This window comes from Siphateles boraxobius, unplaced genomic scaffold (genome assembly GCF_051911475.1).
Source record: "Siphateles boraxobius isolate OS27281-9 unplaced genomic scaffold, OSU_SipBor_1 1, whole genome shotgun sequence".
Classification (NCBI taxonomy): Eukaryota; Metazoa; Chordata; class Actinopteri; order Cypriniformes; family Leuciscidae; genus Siphateles; species Siphateles boraxobius.
In genome coordinates, this window is record NW_027508699.1 from 2,891,431 (window position 1) to 2,913,683 (window position 22,253).

The following is a 22,253-nucleotide window of genomic DNA, read 5'->3' on the forward strand; positions in this document are numbered from 1 at the left end:
CGCAACATTTGCTTCTTATTTATTAAATCCAGGCAGTTGGTTGATGAAACTTTGATTAAAATTAAGATACAATTAATACACAATGAAATTCACTTTAAATAAAGGCTTTCTAGAAAAACAAACTTAAAGGGTCGCTGCAAAAGATGCTTTCCAACAGGTTTTATCGTAGTTTTTGTCCTGACTTAAGTTAATGCAGTTGAACAAAAACTACGATAAAACCTGTTGGAAAGCATCTTTTGCAGCGATTTTTGTGTGAGCATGTTTTTGTGTGAGCATATCAGTGAACACCCCAGACCACTCGGTGAGTTTCACGTCTTTGTAGACTAAAGTTGAATGCGTTTTATGAATGATTGTTCCAGTGCCCCTATGAAACCATTGTTAACGTGAGGGGGTGCTAATACAGAAACCGAAAATTCTCGGGACAGCAGCATTTGTCCAAATTTCAATCTTAACCGTTCTATTTCATCAGAAACGATCTTAAAACAGGGCTTTAAGTGTAAAATACCGAACTTGTCCTTTAATAAAGTGGCCAAAATCATGTCTGCCTACGTGTCTCCCGATATATTGCGCATCTTATGATCTTACTCATGCAGTTCACTTTACATATAATCAACATAGATGAAATTAAAAAATACAATTATTTTATTTAAATATGAAACTAAATGAGTTTTCTTTAATGACTAGGCTACAACACATAGGCCTATATATTAGCCTACCGTACAGAGAAATTTAATATCGGAGCGGAATTTGAGCAAACACTGTCTTGCCGGTGAGCATGTAGGGGGAAGGGGTACGATTTTCTATATATTTGGTGTTTTAAATGCCTGTTTGAGGTGAAAGGACTGTAAAGAGGGGGTTTACAGTTCTTTGACCCAGGACCAGAGATGATGAAAGAAGACCAGGAGTCGTGATGTTCAATCAAAGAGTAAAATTTACTGAAGAATAGTTTGCAGTTAAATTGGTAGAGCCCGCGTCAAAGTCTCACGAGGAGGTCGCAAGCTAACTCTACCTTACATGAAAATCGTACACCAGTTATACTGTTTCCAAGGGCATACATTACATAAACATTCACTTCTGATTGGCTCAGAGGACATAAAGTCTAAACAATTACACATAGATAGAAGGGTACGTCGACATCAATCAAGATAGCTGTCATCCAAGTCACGAAGATCCAGTAATGACCTCGGAGGGCCCATCGAAAAGCGTCATGAGACCAGCCACCCCGTGTCAGGAGACCTGCAACATACTGATAAAACCTTCCATCCTCAGAGAGAGAGAAATAACAATTACTTTACTTCTTGAGAGATATATGTATGAAAGAAGTAAAACAAATCATAGAATCGTACAGAACTTGACCCCTGTCCGTTAATAGGGTCAGCAGAGAAACATAATCATATGATGAGGGTTTTCTTTAAGTTTAACACACTCATTAGTATACATACGGACAAAAAGCCTGTATTTAATGTTCTCGCTCAGGGCCACAGAAGATTAGTCACAGACATCAGAAGACATTCATGAAAGATAGGCATTCAACCAACATTCAGGAAAGATGTGCATTCAACAAAAGTATGAATAAAAAACTATATGTGAATCACTTATTGCGTATAGGAAGGATTATATTATTTGATTAGTGCTTATTATAGTAATAATGTAATCATAAAAAGGATATACATATAGTTGAATTGAAGAGGCAAGGGATTCTGACCCCAACCCTTCAGAGGTCTCTGTGAAAGTTTTAAAACAGTCTTTTAGTGGCGCTTTCAGAGCGGTCACGTCTGTAACGGAGAACTGTCACGTCTGTGATAGGGCTGCACGATTTGGGGAAAATGTCATATTGCGATTATTGAGGTCAATATTGCGATATGCGATTGCGATTATAATAAATTGTATCATGAGTCAACTTGATGGGTTTTAAAGGAAAATGCACACACCGATTAGTGATAATGCTAAAATGTATATTTGTAAAACTAGACAAGTTTTCAAAATAAATACAAAAATGAACATTTGCATTTATGTAAACTTATTTTCTCAAAAGTAAAGCTAAATAAATAAGACAAATAATAACATACACATTTTCACAAAAATAAGATTTTTTAACATTTTTGTCCAAACAAACATGGACATTTACTCAGGATGTAATATATACTCTCTGTATAAACTGTTGAAAACCCAAACCACTAAATCTTAAATGACCAACTGGTACTTCCAAATCCTCTTTCTAAACAGTTAATCTTATCGCATTAGAGGTTCTTTGACAAAAACACAAGCATATCGACTTTCTCTGGTTTCAGACAGGAGCGATGATTTGTCACAACATTACAACTAGCACTAAAAGCTCTCTCTGATGCAGAGCTTGTTGCTTGTATGCCCAGATATTTCTGTGCTAGTTTGCATAGCCTAGGGAAGCTGACTTGGTGTGTCCTCCACCATTTCAGTGGATCTTCTCCATGGTCTACACATGACATGTAAATGTAAACATTGAGTTCAGAGGCCACTGCTTCTCTTAACTGTGCCATGGAATCAAATGTGGATGACAATGGTGTTCTTGGTGCTGTGCATGTGGTTTCCTTAAAGAAACTGGCCAGAGTTTTCTTCTTGGCTTTAGCAGCAGGTGGACTTTCCACATCTATGCTATTATTCTCCATCCCTGCAGGGCTTTGGGCGACATACTGCTGGCCGTGAATTTCCTGAAACAATAAACAATGCACATGTTTTAGAAATTTGTTATTACATTTAAATAATTTTTTACCAGTAAACTCTGTGGTTTCACTCACGATCAACTCAGATATGGCTCGTTCCTTTAAGGTCTGGGTCTCTTCTTCAGAGATGTGTTGTGTTCTGAACCTTGGGTCTAGGAAAGTGGTGAAGTTTAGAAAGTCCTGAATGCCTTCATATTTGCTGTTGAGGTAGCTAAGAATGTTGGATTTCAGTGACTTGGTCAGCTCGGTGTCTGCTTCGTCTTCAGCCAGCACTGATGTGTTCAGAAGATGCAGAGCAGGTTTCACACAAGATATGCTCACATAACTTTCACCCGATAAGGCATCCGTGAAGTCCTGTAGAGGGCTGAGTGCCTTGTTTACAGATTCCAAGACCTCCAGGTCCTGCCAAGAAGGGAGTAGGTGTCGCACTTTGCGGTCTGTAGAGAGAACCTTGGACAATGCACTTTGCTGCTCCAGGACTCTTTCTATCATTTTCTGAGTGGAACCCCATCGTATTGCACAGTCTGTCACCATGGCATGCTCTGGGAGGTTGAGCTCTAGTTGTGCTTCCCTCAAGGCCACTCTTTTCTCCCAACTATGGGAGACGTGGCCCACAATCTTCCTGCTGATCCCAGTAGCTCTGTTAATGCATTGTGCATTCTTTTTCAGAGCATTTTCTGTGAATGATAGATGAAAAACATTTACTCACTACACATTGCAAAAACGTTTAATATTCACATTCTGATTCCATGCCCAGTTCATATGAATAGCAGTGTTTCCCCTAGAAATTTTTCCAGCAGCTGTGCTGTTACGTGCCTGAGGTTGTTACCAAGCCGCGCGTGGTGGGGTACGGGGGCATGTACCCTGGAAGATTTTTTTTTTTTTTTAAAACCCTTAAACCATGACTTCTGGCAAGTTTTGTGGATAGAAATGGACATTTTAAGAAAAACAAATATGACATACCATCAACTGATTCAAGGCATGATTATTGCAGCACGTACCTTGAACTGCAGTCACAAACAGAAACCTTCATTTTATAATTTTAGACAGGATTATTCATGTTTTCTTTTGTGTTCATTTTCAGCTTGGTAGAAATTGTGTAGGGGGAAAATGAAACAGCACAACCCAGAAAAAGATTATTTACAATTTATTGAAAATTTTATGTTAATGGGAAAGGCCACACCCAATCTGTGAGCACTTAATTTTTCTGGGCTTTTTATAGAAGATCTCTAAGGCTCTTTGGTAATTGAATGATTGTGGGGGTATTTTTAGTTTTTGCAAGAAGTCTTATGCTCATCTAGCCTGCATTTATTTAATCAAAAATACAGAAAAAACAGTAGCCTAATATAGTGAAATATTATTACATGATGTTCTTTTTAACTTTTTATTAATCAAAGAATCTTTGAAAAAAAAGAAAAGAGCATCACATATCATATTAGAATGATTTCTGAAGGACACTAACAAGTTTAGTAGACTCATCTGAAAAATTAAATATGATTTAACGTTAACTATCAGGACTATGAGCAGTAGGTGATACTTCCTCGTCTTCATGGAGAGCGCAGTTCGTACCGGTTTCGCCTTTCCACAAGCGCTTGGTCTCCCTTGGCGTCTGTCGTTGCTATGCAACCATGAACAGAGGCGCGCTTGAAAAAACGAGCGCGCCGGCCGCATTTGAAATAATGAATTTGCACGCGCAAAAAACGCGCTATGTGAACGGCCCCTTATGGCAACGTGACATTAGTCTAATCGAAAATATTTCCATGTGTAGCTCTTTCCTCCTTGTTAACAAGGGGATTCAGAGCCACCGCATGCAGCGCCGCCGGTCGCCATGACAGTGTTTTTAGGTGTGTAAGTGAATGAAGTGAATGTCGTGATATTACTGATCATGGAAAGATTTTAGAGCGGCGCTGAAAATCCAGCGGCGGCGCTGCGCCGCTGCTGAATACATTGTAGGGGAAACACTGAATAGCATAACACACACACACACACACACACACACACACGTTAATATTTGTACTAAATCATGTCACAACTCCAGGCCTAATTAATTATATTGGAGTAGTAGGCAAAAATGGCAATGGCAGATTTGTTCTTTACAATCATCCATCTTTTACAGAGTTATGTTTAATGCTAATTAATAGCCCTACATGAAATGGGCCACTGCTAGTATCTTTTGTGACGCACAGAATTTTACATTGTATTTCAAGTAATTTTATTTCATTAAATAAATGGTACAACTGCCCCTAACCCAAAGTTATTTGCTTATAAAAGTACAGTAGTTTAAAATATTTGCTTTAGTGTAATATAACGAAATATGAAAGCAATTTAACTTACCAATGGCCAAATTAAGTCTATGACCAAAACACTGGATTCTAGTCCACTGATTAAGCTCCACTGCTTTGACCATGTTAGTGCCGTTGTCTGTTGTTATGGCGACCTGACGCTCCTCGCAGAGGTCCCACGCAGCCAGTGCCTCTCTGAAGCCCAAGGCTATGTTTTCTCCTGTGTGGTCGGCGGGGAAGTACGATGTTTGCAGGCAGCGGCTCTTCAATTCAAACTCCTCGTCGACAAATTGCACAGTCAAGCTAATATACGGTTAACTTGTCCTGCTTGACCACAGGTCCGTAGTGGTTGAAAAGAACGTCACCATAGCCATTTCCTTTTGAACTTCGTCACGGCGTGAGTTATAAAGTTTAGGGATCGCTATTTGAGAGAAATAGTTTCGAGAGGGCAGTTGGTACCTCTTGTCCAGTGTGTGGATCATTTTCTGAAATCCCACTTTACTAACAGCGTGTATGGGCATCATGTCTTTTGCCAAACAGTGCGTTATGGAGTCAATGATTTCTTTATGTCTAGCCGAAGACTTATCATATGGCGTGTGATGCTTGCAAACACATCTGTAATTTTTTTTTTTTTTTTTCGGGGAACAGCTTGTGCCGTGTTTCCTTCAGTTGTCTCTTTCACCGTCATGCATTCCTCATGTTTTTCTCTGTGATGTTTCAGGTGCTGAAATAAATTTGTCGTATTGCCACGTGATGTAGCAACTTTAATTTTGCAAATCTTGCACAGTACCTCTCTCTGCTCAGTGTCAGTAATCCGAAATCCAAAATACCGCCATATAACAGAGGTAGAGTAATTTTTAGGTACCAGATCAGTGCCGATCTCCTCGGCATCCATCTTCGCTCTGGTATTTTCGCGCTGCGCAGTGCGCACACACACACACAAGTGACCACGCACGTTACACGGCACGAGACGCAACACGCCTTTACTGAGACTGTCAGATCAGATTTCGGCAAGGAAAATCGGCAAACTGTTCTCAGAAAGTTTGCCCTCACACACAAACACACACTTATTTATATAATATAATCGCAACATTTTGCCGTCATATAATCGCAGAGGGCTGACATCGCGATTGCGATGCGATTAATCGTGCAGCCCTAGTCTTTAACATTGTTTTTTCCTCATAAATGCGAACACGAAAAATAAAATAAAATGAATATTTTATGTTCTGTGGCAAGCCAGTCCTTCATCTGGTGGGTGGTATTACTTTTTGTTTGTGCAGAGAAAAAATATTTTGCCACCTAAAAGTTAAAGATTTTTTATCACATCCGTAACGCATGTGTATTTCCCTCATATTAAATATAAAACGCATGTGTAGACTGATATTTTTCTAATGTCTGGACTCATTTATTAAGGGGGTATGGATATATAAACAGACGTTTCAATATATTGGTATTAAATTAAAACAAGTTTTGACTACAAATGTCACGTCCATAACGCTGGAATTGCCCTTTTCAATACAGGTTCCACCCTAGCATGTAAACTGAGCTGGAACTGAATCAGCTTATGTTTACAATTGATAGAATCCATGTCCCCACACTATCGAAAAAAGAAGTTGGAACCATGCCAAGAGAAGAGGTGGTGGGCTTCAGCTTGGCAACTATATCCGTAAAACAGGGCATAGTGACTGGCTTAATTAATTTAAAAGATTGGTGGCAATCAGAGGATCAACAATCGAAGGGGAGATAGACTGTCTAATTGCTACAATTTTATCTACAAAGAATCTCAAGGTAGAAAACCACCCCTACCACCCCTGTAGAAAATATATACATCAATAAATATTAATTCTTACAGGTTGTTATTCTTAGGAGCAAGCTGGTTCGAATAAACTGGTACTGACCCATCTTTCAAGAGCAAGCATTTTGTGTATCCTGCATTAAACTCTTAAGATTTGAGAAGCAGTCATCAGTAAAATTACATTTGAGGGCTGGTCAAGTTTTTTTTGCAGGCGGACAACGAACAACATAGGTGGGCGTTATGCAAATGTATCTTCTATTGACGTAGAACTGTAACGCATTGGGATTCGAATTACAAATGACTCATTTAGGCAGTTCAGAGTCGATTCTTTCTTTTGGAAGACAGTAACTTTATTTATCCTACACTTTCGACTCTAAAGAATGTTTACATTCACAGACAGCTATATTACACACTGCATGAAAGGGAATATTCGAAAAAACATAATGGGGGCACTTTAAAGCTCGAATGAAACGGAAGTTGTGATATGCTTTTATTTCTTATTGTGATGTCTGTATGTCCAAATAAAACGGCTTCTCAAAAACAATGTAGGGCGTGCTTGATTTTGTCCATGGGGAATTGATTGGATGGTTGTGGTTTGCTATTGGTCTATCATGTGAGTGACAGGTTTCCCGCCCTCGTCATCAGAGAAGAGAAGAGATGAGCTGCAAGAGGGAGGGGAAGATTTCGAGGCTCATGAATTAAAAGATATGATTTGCACACACACGTGTGTGTGTGTGTGTGTGTATATATATATATATATATATATATAAAATTACACATGCATTTTAACCGCATTCAGGGGCATTTTTTATTTTTGAGGGTGTTTTATTTATTATAATGGACTCTCAATGCGTGTTTTGTTTGATTTTTGCAAAGTGAGTGACTCACTCAATGTCAGCTTTCACATAGTTAAAACAAACCATTTTCTATTAAAAGATATTCCATGTCCAGTGGAATAACTAATGGAATATTGTTAAATTCGCAAAACAAAATACAAAGCCGACAAAGCTTTAATTTATGGGCTCATGCACAACTCTCTCATTTGGCAAAAATCTAAATCTTTCCATGGCTGCAATGTTACATTTAATTACCATCCTATTATTTATTTTGTAAACCAAGCTTTTTGCTTCACTCGTGTCATAATATTTATGTAAAACAGCATTCACATACAAAAAATATGTTTTGACGGACCACCGCTGGTGCTACTTAGCTACCGCAGTGGCGCTTTACAAACGCTGTGGTGCGTTGTAAAGTTTACCGGCCCAAACCTATCAAGTACATCGTACTGTGCATATCTGGCTTACTTGAACATGCACATCACTACGCAACAAATAACAGCACGCTTGTTCATTTGCATTGAAGCAACAGCGTAGATTAAAAAGCATTTGGTTATCAGAAAAGGCATTGTTATTTTCCAACATCCCTACATTGTTCTTTGTACTGTATTTATCTGTCCACCTTAAAAACATTGGTTGGCTGGATGGATGACAGGATTTTGTTTGAATAAGAAATGATTGTATGAAATCCAAATTGCATATAATATCTATATTTTGGCTAATAGAAGTTCTGAATGACTGATAACTTGGCCTGTGACCTGATTACCATAGAAAATTATCATAGATTCATATTGCAACCCCCATGGTTACAGTTAATTTATGTAGCTCTTCTTTGTGTACAGTGTCAGACACAGTGGTCTCATTTAAGATTTAAAATTTCTGTTTTGTTGAAATTTTTTTGTTGAAATAAACATTTTTTTGGTGAATCATTGAATAAAGTGGAAGTGGAATTAATTGTAATGTCTTTACTGCACTTTTTTCCCCCCAGATCTGGTCCTCTGTACCTCATAGCAATCACTGCTCACACCTTCTTCATCCAAGCCATTCCCAAATGAAAGCTGTTGTAAAGATGGAGGTAATTAAAGGGGACAGTGGTGATATTAGAAATTCAGAAGCATGTAGAGTGGAAGATAAAGATACAGAGGAACAAAGAGGTTGGTGTCCATTTTTGATTCTTCATTAATGACGGCTAAAAAACCTGAATAAAATATTTTCTTAAACGTAGATTAACAGAATTGCAAAAAGCAAAAAAAAAATGTTTTACAAATAGAAGCAGTGCTCGAATTGAGGGGGGGCTGGGGGGATCCGGGACCCCCCAATAGGTATTAGGGACCCCCCATAAGAAGTAAAAAATATAATTAGGGGGGGTCCCTCAGATATTTTTATTTTAGTAAAAAATAATAATAACAAATCTGATTAAATGCATGCAATGGATACGGTAAATTTCGTGAACTGATTATTTACAATAATTTTTTTAAAGTTGGCTAGTTGCCATGTCTCTTTAAAATGAAAACGCCCCGCCCCACATCAAAGAGTGCTGTGCGCATGACATCGTTGACTGACAGGACTGTTTGATTGGCGCCGCTCCGTTGAAGCTAATTTTAACTTTTAAAAAATGGAGAAAAATAAACCTCCACTCGAGGTCGGGAAGAGAAAGCTTCTTACCGACTTTTTTGAGGGGTAATTGTCTCTCTCTATATATCTTTCTACTTTATATCTACCCACACCATATCGGGGCTTTTGTATTCCTTGCGTAAATTGGAAACATTTAGGCTTAAGTTACTATTTTTTCATTATTAATAGTCCTGGTTCTAAGGGAGTGCTAGAGATCTCGACGGAGATGGATAACAGCTTTTTAGTAAAGGGAGCGATCGTTGTGTGCTTTCTAATTTCCATTCAGAATTTGTATAAAACTTGTTTTTCATGCTGCCAGCCAGGACCAATGGCCACGTAAACACAAAGTTTTGGGAGTTACATACGCATTTATGCGGGATTCACTCTTGAAATAGCAATAATTGACATTGATTGCCATGGCATTGTTTGTTTCTGAATAAAGCAGCCTTTTTCACTGAAATGGTAGTTGAATAGTTGCTGACTTACTCACTCATAACAGTGCTTTTCCGCCACCTACTGGAAGTAACTATGTAAAAATCGCATGTGCTGAAATAGTTGAAAAATCCCCACCAACACACAGACTGACAGCCTGTTTTGGCACAATCTATATGTTTAATATCTAATAAACAAGTTTCATCCATTTAATCAAGTCTTTTGGAACAAACATTATTATCAGAGTGTCACATAATCCACATTAATCATCCAGTTGTTTTTAGGGTAAAAACTACATTGGTAAAAAAAAGCTAGAATCATTCTGTTGGATGTACACTACTGTTCAAAAGTTCACGAGTCTCTTCTGCTCACCAAGCCTGCATTGATTTGATGCAAAATACAGTAAAAACAGTAATTTTATGAAATATTACTACAATTTAAAATAATAATACAATAAAATATCATTTATTTCTGTGATCAAAGCTGAATTTTCACCATCGTTTCTCAAGTCTTCATCACATGATCCTTCAGATCTGAAATATAAACTTTTGTAGCATTATACACTACCATTTAAAAGCTTGTGGTCAGTAAGAATGTATTTTTAAAAAATGTTGGGAAAGAAATTAATACTTTTATTCAGTATGGTTGCATTAAATTGATCAAAAGTGACAGTAAAGACATTTATAATGTAACAAAAGATTCTATTTCAAATAGAAACTGTTCTTTTGAACTTTCTATTGATCAAAAAATCCTGAAAAATAAAATAAATGTTTATTACATAAATGTTTGTTGATCATCAGATCATCATATTAGAGTGATTTCTGATGGATCATGTGACCCTGAAGACTGGAGTAATGATGCTGAAAATTCAGCGTTGATCATGCATTTTACTATATATTCACATAGAAAACAATATTTCACAATATTACTGTTTTTTTTTATCAAATCAATGCAGCTTTGAGCAGAAGAGACTTTTAAAAACATTTTAAAAATAAAAATATTGAAACCAAAACATGGCATTGTCTAGTGTGCAGGTAAAGAGGACCTCCAAGGCAAGCACAGTCCATTCCAGTTTAGCAGAGGGCAGTGGCAGGAGCTCAGCACAGGTTAGCAGCGACAAGATCTCAGAAGAGGACAAATGCAGTGATAACAGCTTTATATGGGTCTGTACCACCAACAGCAGCTCAGCACAGGTCAACAAAAGCAAAGAGCAGGTCAGCAACAGCTCAGAACAGCTAACTCCCACCAACAGCTCTGAACGGCTCAGCACCACAAAAACTCAGAGCAAGGAAGTTGATAACTGGAGAAATCAGTTAGAGATATGGAGGAAACAATACTCCCCATGGCTGTACATCAATGAAAACAAAATTGGATGTATTGCATGTAGAAATGTTAAACGAATGTGTACAAACAAAAAAGGTGTTCAAGTGGCAGAAGAGTGGGCTTTAGGGAGGGTCCAAGCAATGAATGTACGTGCCATGAGAAAAAAAATATACAAACACCGGGACAGTCAGGCTCATCAGAGGGCTCTAGAAATTGAAGCCCAGAAAGAAAAAGAGATCCTCCCCACACTAACAGAGAAGGTTAACGATGAGCTTGTCAGAGAAACAGCCAACAGTATAAGAACAGCCTACTTTGTGGCAAAAGAGAGATTAGCATTCAGTAAAATGAGCAGACTGATAATGCTGCAAGAGATCAGTGGAGGAAAAATGGGCCCTTCACACCGATCGGATCATACGTGTATCGCTATGATTGAACACATTGCCACTAAAATGAAAAAGTCAATGATAACCGCATTGAAGTCCAATGATTCTTTTGTGAGTTTGACAGTTGATGAAAGCAGTAACTTTGGCAAAAGCTATTTAATAATTTACTTGAGAGCAGATGTGACAGGCAAAGATGACATTGAAAACATTTTCCTTGATCTTGTAGAGCTAGATAAGGGAACAACAGCAGAAGCATTGTATCAAGCTCTTAAGAAAACCCTTTTGACAGCAGGTTTGGAAGATGAATATTTAAAATCACACCTGATCAGCATCGCCACAGATGGAGCATCAGTCATGACAGGAAGAGAGAGTGGACTGATTGCAAAGTTGAGAAAAGACTTCCCTTCATTGAAGAGCATTCATTGTCTTGCACACAAGCTAGAGTTGGCAGTGCATGATGCATGCAAGTCTGTAACTGGATGTAACCACTTTGAAATCTTTATTTCAAAGTTGTATACGTTTTACCACCAATCTCCAAAAAATGCCAGACTGCTCTATGATGCTGCCACTCATGTTAACATCTCACTGCTGAAGATTGGGCAGATTTTCTCCATTCGCTGGGTTGCCAGCAGTTTCAGCACTGTCAGAGCTGTTTGCGGGACTTTCCAGCACTTGCCACACAAATGCTGAAAGCTTCTGTGGATGTTTCCCGCACTGATTTGGATCGACGAAAATGCAGTGGACTATTAAGGAAACTCAGCGGCACAGGTTTTGTTAAAGACCTTGCACTGATGAAAGATGTGCTGCGTGAGTTACAAAGCCTCTCTCTGAAACTGCAGAATCGAAACACATCTCTCACTGATGCCAGTCGGTGGACTCTTTTGACTATGGAGGTCCTGGAGGCCATGAAAACAACACCAGGAAAGTCATTCGCAAAGGCAGAAGGGAGGATAACAGCATGCATGTTCAAAGGCATCACACTAGAAGCCACCAAGGAGAATATCAACAAGAGGCAGTTCCTACAGGCCGTCATTGATAATCTCTCTGTACGTCTCCCTGACTCAGACCTTACTGAGCTTCTGACTCCACTCGAACCATCCTGTTGGCCCAAAGACCGTAATTCCCTTGTCCTGTATGGTGAAAAGGAAATTCATGACCTTGCTAAGCATCTAGGAGTAACCAGCAGAGCTGCTGTTGAAGAGTATAGGTTGTGGAAACTTGAAGGTAACAGTCCTGGGAAGACGATCAAGAGGCTGATTACAGCTAGCAAAACCTACCTGGCCACCTCAGCTGAATGTGAACGCGGATTTTCAGCCATGAGTGATACCGCTAACAAGAGGAGAAATTGCCTGAGGGCCAAAAGCCTTTCTTCTGTCCTGTTTCTAGACGTCAATGGCCCTCCAGTGGAGCAGTTTGACCCAAAATCGTTTGTGCTCTCTTGGTTGAAAGACGGCCATCGGCTGTCAACTGCAACCAAAACAGGAAGGCAAGCACAGACAAAACCAGACAGACCACTGTGGTCTGTTCTAGATTAACATTTTTTCTTTCACCAACATTGCCTGTCACATGTGAACTCTTTGCTCTGCCATCTACCTTGTTTGCTTGCTTGGGCTTCCCAGAGCATTAAAAAACCACTCCTGATGCTTGTTTGTAAAGCATTTGGTGTACTTTAAAAAATACTGCAGTGACAATCAGTCTTTGTCTGGCTTGAATGTTATAAATACTTACTATCTGTGCACTCATGGAAGGACTCTTCGTCTTGTGTTTTCCTGGATGTTATTTGTGTCTCAGATATGACTTGATACGTGTTTTCTGTAACACATTATATATAGTTAACTTATGTTCAGTTCTCCATTTCAGTTGTGGGAAAAGAAACTGAGTTTATATATACTTTCTGTTGAAGAGGTCATTTCTCATTTGAGATTTTTGTTATCCCTGCTTCTGAAGAAATTGGATGCTTACCAGTAAATACTTACCGGTCCTGAGTTTTGGTTTATGTCTTCATCCACTGGTTCCTGAAATTACTTTGATGTTTGTTATGGATGAATCCTGAGTTGACTTTTGAGAATCTCCTGGACATGCCTATGTTAAACTTATAAACTATTCCAAAGACTGTATCCTGTTTGCCCAGTTGTCCTGTACTCTTTGAGTAAAGTTCCCGCACCTGGGTTCATACCTATCTACATCATTACAGCCTGATAGTATTTTTCCATTCTTTTGCTAATGTTTAAGTAATAAAAAAGTTGTGAAGATAGATATCCTTTTGAAGTTACTCACTGCTCTTTTATCACTGCTTTCGGAGACATTATGAAATAATTATTCCTGTGCCACTGTTGAATCTGACAGTGATACCATCCAGTGAGTCTGGAAGCCATCTGATTATTTTCTACTGTTTTTGAAACATTTCAATGTATTTTGAAGTTACTTGCTTTTACGGGTCTTCAAGAGCCTTATATGTAGTGCCTTGGTTGGTATATTTGCCATAGTTGCTGTTTTGGGTCTGCTGCCCTCTAAATCCAGTATTACTTTAGTAAGTAATTTAAAAGAATAATTATATATATATATATATATATATATATATATATATATATATATATATATATATATATATATATATATGTAGCCTATATAATTCTTTATCAAGCGTTTTTAATAAATAAGATATATTTATGCATATTATGATCAAATATATTGTATATTTTGTATAAAGTGTATATTGCAAGACTAAACCTACATACCCCCCCCCCCCCCCCGTTAAAAAAAACTTGGGGACCCCCCATAAGACTTGACTCAATTCGAGCACTGAATAGAAGTGTGATTAAAAATCGCGTCTAAAAAAAATTATATTTTCACTTTAGACTTGATGAATGTGCTAGAGGAAAGTGAAGAATCGAATGAAATTGAGAAGAAACGTCTGATTCAGGACCTTCATGATGCAATAACCGAAGAAAGAAAAGGACAAAAGAAATCTCAAAGAGCAATAGCCAAAACATCTTTTACCTGCCCTCAATGTGGAAAGAACTTCTCACATAATTCAGTCTTTATTGTTCACACAAGACGTCACACAGGTGAGAGGCCGTTCATATGCCCTCAGTGTGGCAAGTGTTTCGTAAATAAAGGAAACCTTTGTGGTCACATGCATATTCACAATGAAGAGAAGCCATTTACATGTGATCATTGTGGAAAGAGTTTCAAACATAAATCAGCCGTTCGGATTCACAAAAGACTTCACACTGGTGAGAAGCCTTTCACATGCCCTCAGTGTGGCAAGAGTTTCTCACAGAAAGGAGCCTTTAATACTCACATGCGAATTCACTCTGAAGAGAAGCCGTTCACATGTGATCAGTGTGGAAAGTGTTTTAAATGGGCAAAAAGTCTTCAAATTCATAAGCTCATTCACTCCGGAGAAAAGCAATTTGATTGTGATCAGTGCGATAAGAAGTTTTTTCAGGAATCAGATTTAAAGGGCCACATAAGAGTTCACACAAAAGAGAAGCCTTACTTGTGTTCTATTTGTGGAAAGACGTTTTCATGGAGGGGACGTTTTAAAGAGCATCAGAAAATACACGCTGGTGTGAAAGAGTATTTATGCTCTGATTGTGGTAAAGCTTTTACTACAGCCCCTCTGTTGAAAGTGCACCAAAGAATCCACACTGGAGAAAGACCTTACAAGTGTTCATACTGTGAAAAGAGTTTCAAACAGTTAGGAGCCCTGCAAGGACATGAGAGAATTCACACTGGAGAGAAGCCGTATCAATGCCATCAATGTGGCAAGAGATTCAGTCATTCCAGTACTGAACAGATTCACAGAAAGAAGAATTGCCCAAAATTAAATGGAATGTCAGTACAAATATAAAGCTGTTTTTGTATAAATGTGGTAATTGGCTGTCTTCAGAAAAGTGTCGATGGTGTTTTCTTTTATTAATACCTATGTATAATGCTGAATAAAGTTTATTATAAAGTACATTTATAAGTGCAGTTCTGGGAAGTACACAATTCTTTTATCTATTCAATTGCATGTGAGTTTGTTATTGTCTGTTGTGCTTTATATTAGGAGATGTCTTTATGAAGTGTGCTGTGTAAGTAATATCATGCACTATTTATTACTTGCTGTGCATTGTAAATGTGTACTGGGTTATTATTTTCATTGTCTGTGCACTTTATAATAAAATTGGATAACCACTGTAGGCTTTTTAGTTGAGGTTACAAGACACTGCAGAAAAGCTGAGCGCATGTTTTGGAAGACAAAACTTGAAATCCACTATAACATCTATAAAGACCCCATAATGCTTTCAATGTGGAACTAGGCAATGCTAGACAGACCTTCTTTTCAAATATTATAAACAGCAACTTGCTTGTTTAGAAGCAGATCTCTTAGAAGTGCTAAATACCTCACTTCTTCCTGTTATTTTTCCAAACTCTCTGAAAACTGCAGTAGTTAAGCCTCTCCTGAAAAAGAGCAATCTGGAAAAGACCATATTGAGCAACTACAGACCAATCGCAAATCGATGGGTTACTTAACGTAAACCTGGGTTCTTTGATAACGCTTGGGGCGTGACCAACTATGAAATCTCTTATGACACCACATCTGTCTTTGACAGACAGACCTGTGATAGGCTCCTGTGATAGGCACACCTATATTAGTCAGGTCGACCCCTATCAAACTCATTATAGAGAGATTTCTTACCGTTCCTGTTTAAGGAGGGAAGTGTTTGTAAAACATCTCACTCTGTTATCAAAGAACCCGGGATTACATCAAGTATGTGTTTTACTATGGTAGATATAAGGGGCTTTCGCACCGGAGGAACAGTTTCATAGTTCCTAGAACTATTGGCGGAAGTTCACAATTTTCAGCAGGAACTAGGAACAATTTTAGTTTTCCTTTTGGAGGAACTAATTTAGCTCCTACTTCAGAGTCAAATTAGTATTATAGGAACTATCCGTGACGTTAGTGTACGCTGATTGTCCGAACGCACGCGAAACACCAGCACCCAACATTTCTAAAAAAGCTGTGTAAACACAGATTATAGCCTAATATTTAATCCAAAAACTAACTCTATGAACATGGAAAACAGTGATAGATGGAGCTCTTAACCTTTATGGTGAGGAGAAAACCCAACCCAACTTTGAGGGGACCAAGAGAAACATGATTATGTATTTCTGCTCAGCTAGCGACACTGGACATCAACCACACGGCATATGCTTATAACTTTTCATTACTGTCTACTTTCTATGTATAATAGTATAATTTACTGTCCTTACTATGTGTACCGATACACAGCTATGCAGCAAGCTTAACACTCCTACAAAAAGTTCCCAAGACAAAGTTGACTTGAAGTGCATTTAATGGAGGCGGTGTAAAACTGCAAAAAACAACAATAGAAATACATAAACTTACAAGACACTTCGATAAGCATAAACATCTTCTAAAACATACATTTTCAAATATAGATGGCGTAGCATACGTAATAGCATAGACAACATTAGTCCAATAGTCCAATTTGTACACAAATCTTCAAATACAACACCACAATATATGACAAACACCAATGAACTTTCATAACATTTTTGATTTTAGAAAACACTTACAGACAATGCCCTTTCAAGAGTGAAGTATGAATGGAGATGGAAATCATCTGTGTGCTCTCTCAAATGCCTGACAACAAAATGGCTGAACAGCACATTTTCTACTTAAATAGAGGCACATTACCCCGAGGGGTCGCTAAATTGCGAACTGCAGTAGAGAAGAGCATATCCATCTAATAACATATTAGACAGGACTGGTAGACAGATCGTAAACTAATGAACACGGAGAATGTGAGCGCTGTGAGGTCAGGCTCTGGCGTTCTCAACACCTTCAAAATAAAGGTCTGCCACGCCGTCAAAATAAAAGTCACAACAACAAGCGCTGCTTACGTCACTTCAGAGTTCTTACTGGCGGTTTGAATGCCACCGGGAAACATTCCTAGGAGAACCATTAGTTCTGCAAAAGCCCCTATAGACCACTCCTGGATTGCACAACCTATCCTATACATAATTCTATAGTTCCCGACCTGCTGGCTTCTAGCACTGCATATGCTAAGGTTGGCTCAGACACATTTAGTCCATAAATCTGCACAAAAGTATGCGGCGTAGCCCAACTTACTGCCACACAGATATCCTGAACCGAAACTCCCCTAAGTGAGGCCCCATTATATAGCCATGTCCCTAGTGGAGTGGGCTCTTAAGCCCCCAGGAGGTTGAGATCCTCTGCATTTATAGGATAGAGATATAGCCTCTACAATCCAGTGGGACAACAAAGGCTTCCCTTTGTGAGGAGTAGCCCAAGACACAAACTGCTGGTAATTTTTTCTGAAACCTGCTGTCCTCTCCACGTACATACGAAGCTCCTGTACTGGACATAATGAATTAAATCCCTTATCTTCCGGAGAAAAGAACAGAGGAGGGTGGAAAGCTGTAAGTTCTGTAGTTGGACATCTATAGGCCGAGTCCACCACTTTAGGTATGAAAGCAGGCTTAGGGCGGAAAGAAAGCTTTGGAAGCCCTGGAGAAAACTGCAAACAAGATAGGCTGATAGACAGGGCCCGTAAGTCACTCACACACTTAGCTGTCACCGGTGCTACCAGCAGCGCCGTCTTAAGAGAGAGTAACCCTATGCCCAACGGCTCATAAGGGTGTTGAAAAAAGGGCCTCTAAAACCATCGTCAAATCCCACAACGGGATCATCTGCTTGGCCACTGGCCTTTTATAGTGTGCCCGCAAAACGACTTATTAAAAGGTGCTGACCTGCTGTCTTGTCACCAAAACCAACATAACGAGCAGAAATAGCTGCTAAATATACCTTCAAAGTAGAAAAAGCCTTCCCTTTGTCCCGCAGATCCTGGAGGAAGCATAATATGTCACTGAGGATTAAAAGGGACGATATGGCAGAGTGTACTGACCTCTTTCTGCGGCTAAAACAACATTCTTTCTTATGTTGTATTAAAAAATGACCAAATTTGAAAGTTGCGACTTAGTTTTATATCAAAAGTAACCTGGTCTGTCCTGTCTGTCAGCGCGTTATCAGTGTCCTCTCTGCTCCGCGATATATTTTTCACTGCGTGAGAACATGATGTGTGGCGTGAGAGCGGCGTGGCTTGTCGGACATAGCAACAGTAACTAAAGGGGGCGGGTCTTTTTGAACGGTCAATTGTGCACTGCAAAAAGACATACTTGGGACCGATCTAGAACCCTGCAATCCGAGATCTTTGACCTTTTGACCCGTGTATTTCTGACTGCCCACGTGCAACTTATTCAATTGAAACTTCACAGGCGCTTCCAGGTCAAGGGGCTCTTTTGGGGCCAAAAAGGGTCAATTGGACATGGAACTCTGGACACCGTCCCATGGGCCTGTGACGAGACATATATGTCAATTTCGGGGCAATCGGACCACTGTCCACAAAGTACCTATGAAATCGGATGGATAAGTTGCACGTGTTACTGGACCTCGTTCGGCCCCTGGAGGTCCTAGGCGCCCGAAACTTCACAGAAAGCTGCATCACACGCCCCCCGAAAACATATAGAGAGGGCAAAGTCTACGGCAGTCACTGGGGTCCAGAAAGACCCTTGTGGATGGAGAAAGCTGAACCATGTGTAGATCAGGCCGAACTGCTGAAACACATACTTAATAATATAGAACCTTGAAACTCTTCATAGGCACTTGGTGCCATGCCACGCAGTGCAATGGCAGCCCCAAAGGTGTCATTAAGTTGCCTATAGCAAATTTGGCCGACTTACCTGCATTTTGGAAAACGTCCATATCACCATTAGAATAAGTGACTCGTGTCGTCCATTTGACCTCCGTGGACATCGGACTGACTATGCTGACAGTGGTACCTTATATAAATGGAAAAAAATCCTTCAATTTGTTCTTTTACTTTGGCTAAAGTGGGTGAAATCAGGCTCAGAGGAGGGAATGCATACAGCTGGACGTTTGGCCATGGGTGGGCTAGAGCATCCACACCCAATGGTGCATTTTCGTCTCCTAAAGAAAAATAGATGACATTGACCGTTTTCTTGCAAGATGAAGAGATCTACGGTAGCGTGACTGTACTTCTGCCATATCTGCTTCACCACCTGGGGATGAAGCTTCCACTCCCCGTACAGAGGATTTCCCCTGGACAATAAATCTGCTCCCCTGTTCAATATCCCTGGAAGATGGCTTGCCCTGATGGATAACAGCCTTGCGTCGCACCACACATTCAGCTTTTTTGCTAACTGGTGCAGTTGAAGAGAATATGTGCCCCCCTGCAGGTTAACCCATTTGCTCCTAAAACGCCTGCTAAAAACGCCTTTAAAAACCTATGTTCTTCTAGGATAAATATCCTTATCTCCTGACGGTTTTCTGAAAAAATAATAAGAATGGTCAACGTCTACCAAAACCTTGATATCTAAGCCTCTGTAGCACTTAGAAACATGAAATAAAATACATTTTAAAGGTAACAATCACAGCTTTTATTTAAACATGCTCCCTTAGCACTAACATAACAACACATTTTTCTAAAACATCTCAAATTCATATGGGGAAGAAAAAATAAATAAATAAATTATATAAAATATAACAAATAATATTTTAAACATCCCAACACACTGAACAAGGCATCTTGTTATGAGAGAGAGGAGGGGAAGTCCTGAGGTAGAACTGGGAACAGTCTCAGTGACTGACACACGTACGCACACGGTCAGATCAAATCATTTGTGGCGAACGACGTGGTACATGAAGCATTCGCGATGCAGAGGAAGGTTACCCTGCCTGCACCCCATCAGAGTTGACCCAGGACGCACGTTGGTGCTGCAGTGCTTCAGAGAACACTCCCTGCAGGTCTTCCTCTTGTTGTTGATCTGGACCAGGTCATGCTCAGCGGAAGCTCCAGTTGGGCTGGTGGGGAGTACATTAGGAGCACTTCTCGCAGTGACAGGGACGATCAGCTCCTGGGTCAGATCCTCCAGCCAGTCCTTGTAGCCACCCCTCCTGTACTTCCACTTGGCTCCTCCAACAGACTTAGCAGCCACAAAGTCATTGTAGCACGCCACCGTAACAAAGTAAAAGAACAGCCTCCTCCACCACTTCGTAGACCGATGATGGATCTGGTAGTACCCCACCATCTGGTCCAGAAGATCAACTCCTTTCATATGTTGCTGATAGTCAGCAAGGCATGCTGGCACCCGAACCTCCGTCTGACGTTGACCATTGGCCTTCCTCCTCACTAACCCATGAGCTGTCGGGTCATGGTAGTTGGAGAGGACCATCACAGTCTTGGTGTCTTGCCAGACGCAGAAGGTCAATTCATCCCGCTGCGCCACATTGAACTCATGCTTGTTCAACTCAGCCTTCTTTGTGAGCTGCTTATTCTTGGGGAGGTCCTTCCTGTTGGCACGCACCGTTCCACAGGCTTGCACCCCCCTGACCTTGAGGTCCACAATCAACTTCACACTGGTGTAAAAGTTGTCCATGTAAACGGATAGGTTGGACCCGTAATAAGGGGTCACCAGGTCTGACACTATCCGGTGAGCCAGGTCTTTCTCCGTCTTACCCTGAATGGCACCCGTGTACACCTGAAAATGGGTGACGTAGCCTGTTTTGCTCTCCGCCATGACCCACACCTTTATTCCCCACTTCACCGGCTTCATGGGGAGGTACTGCCGGAAGCCCAGGCGTCCCTTGAACTTCACCATGGACTCATCCACGGTCACGAAGCCATTGACTTCATAGAGCGCCTGGAATCTAACCAGGAGGAGGTCCATCCACTGTCGTATCTTCCAGAGCTTGTCCGTTTTGTCCACGGCAGAGTCCATGTTATCTTGGAGATGGAGATATCTGAACATTTTTTGCCATCATTGTTTTTATTTATTTATATGTATTATGTTATTTGTATATATTTATAGTGTTTATATATTCATTGTTACTTATTCCTTATGCCATAATTATATGACCATTTATTATGCTATTTATTCATTATGCCATTATTGTATTATTTATTATGCTATTTATTCATTATGCCATTATTGTATTATTATTTATTATGCTATTTATTCATTATGCCATTGTTTTATTATTTATTATGCTATTTATTCATTATACCATTATTGTATTATTCATTATGCTATTTATTCATTATGCCATTATTGTATTATTATTTATTATGCTATTTATTCATTATGCCATTATGGCATTATTATTTATTATGCTATTTATTCATTATGCAATTATTGTATTATTATTTATTATGCTATTTATTCATTATGCCATTATTGTATTATTATTTATTATGCTATTTATTTATTATGCAATTATTGTATTATTATTTATTATGCTATTTATTCATTATGTAATTATTGTATTATTATTTATTATGCTATTTATTCATTATGCCATTATTGTATTATTATTTATTATGCTATTTATTCACTATGCAATTATTTTATTATTATTTATTATGGTAGTTATTCATTATAAAAAAGAAAACAAAACACAAATCATTACCTCCAGATCATGTCGAAGCGGTCCCTTGCCATGGCCTTGGGGACGTTGGTCTGGTACAACCATTTTGTCTGCCTCCAGAAATCCCTGCGTGCTGGCAGCTTCAAAATACCGAAGGCTAGACACAGCCCGACAAATGTCTTCATCTCCGTTTTGGAGACAGGGTTCCACTTCGAGTTGGTGGGGGTCTGACCGCGCGTCTGTTCGGCATATCTATTAGTATCCGTCACCAACATGTCCCAAAGCTCATCGGTAAAAATACGTGAAAAGACATCAAGGGGGCTAGCATCCGCGGGGATCGGCTGTTTCACCCCCGGTTTGCGGGTGAACTGCTACGCCTTGCGTGGCTGGTAACCTTCGGTTCTCCAAT

General features: G+C 39.5%; 3 protein-coding genes and 1 pseudogene across 3 annotated transcripts in view; 3 read left to right on the forward strand and 1 right to left on the reverse strand.

The window, feature by feature from the left end:
* Nucleotides 1-15,330, forward strand: part of LOC143750494 (uncharacterized) — an 84,101-nt gene extending 68,771 nt beyond the window's left edge. The window contains exon 4 of the mRNA XM_077243617.1: nt 15,223-15,330. The gene's annotated coding sequence lies outside the window, so the exon portion shown is untranslated. The remainder of the gene's footprint in view (nt 1-15,222) is intronic.
* LOC143751567 (uncharacterized) overlaps nt 1-22,253 on the forward strand; it is a 66,067-nt gene that overhangs the window by 9,866 nt on the left and 33,948 nt on the right. Inside the window, exons 2-3 of the mRNA XM_077244177.1 lie at nt 8,601-8,766; nt 14,223-15,330. Coding sequence (XP_077100292.1) covers nt 8,601-8,766; nt 14,223-15,220 — 1,164 coding nt within the window. The 3' untranslated portion in view covers nt 15,221-15,330. Of the gene's footprint in view, nt 1-8,600; nt 8,767-14,222 lie in introns of the transcript that reaches the window.
* On the reverse strand, nt 917-5,170 carry LOC143751743 (E3 SUMO-protein ligase ZBED1-like). Its single transcript, XM_077244455.1, has 3 exons — nt 5,034-5,170; nt 2,775-3,376; nt 917-2,687 (listed from the first exon to the last, which is right to left on the reverse strand). The coding sequence occupies exons 1-3, from the start codon at nt 5,104-5,106 to the stop codon at nt 2,241-2,243; spliced, it is 1,122 nt and encodes a 373-aa protein (XP_077100570.1). The 5' UTR covers nt 5,107-5,170; the 3' UTR covers nt 917-2,240.
* Nucleotides 10,607-13,702, forward strand: LOC143749805 (E3 SUMO-protein ligase KIAA1586-like; annotated as a pseudogene).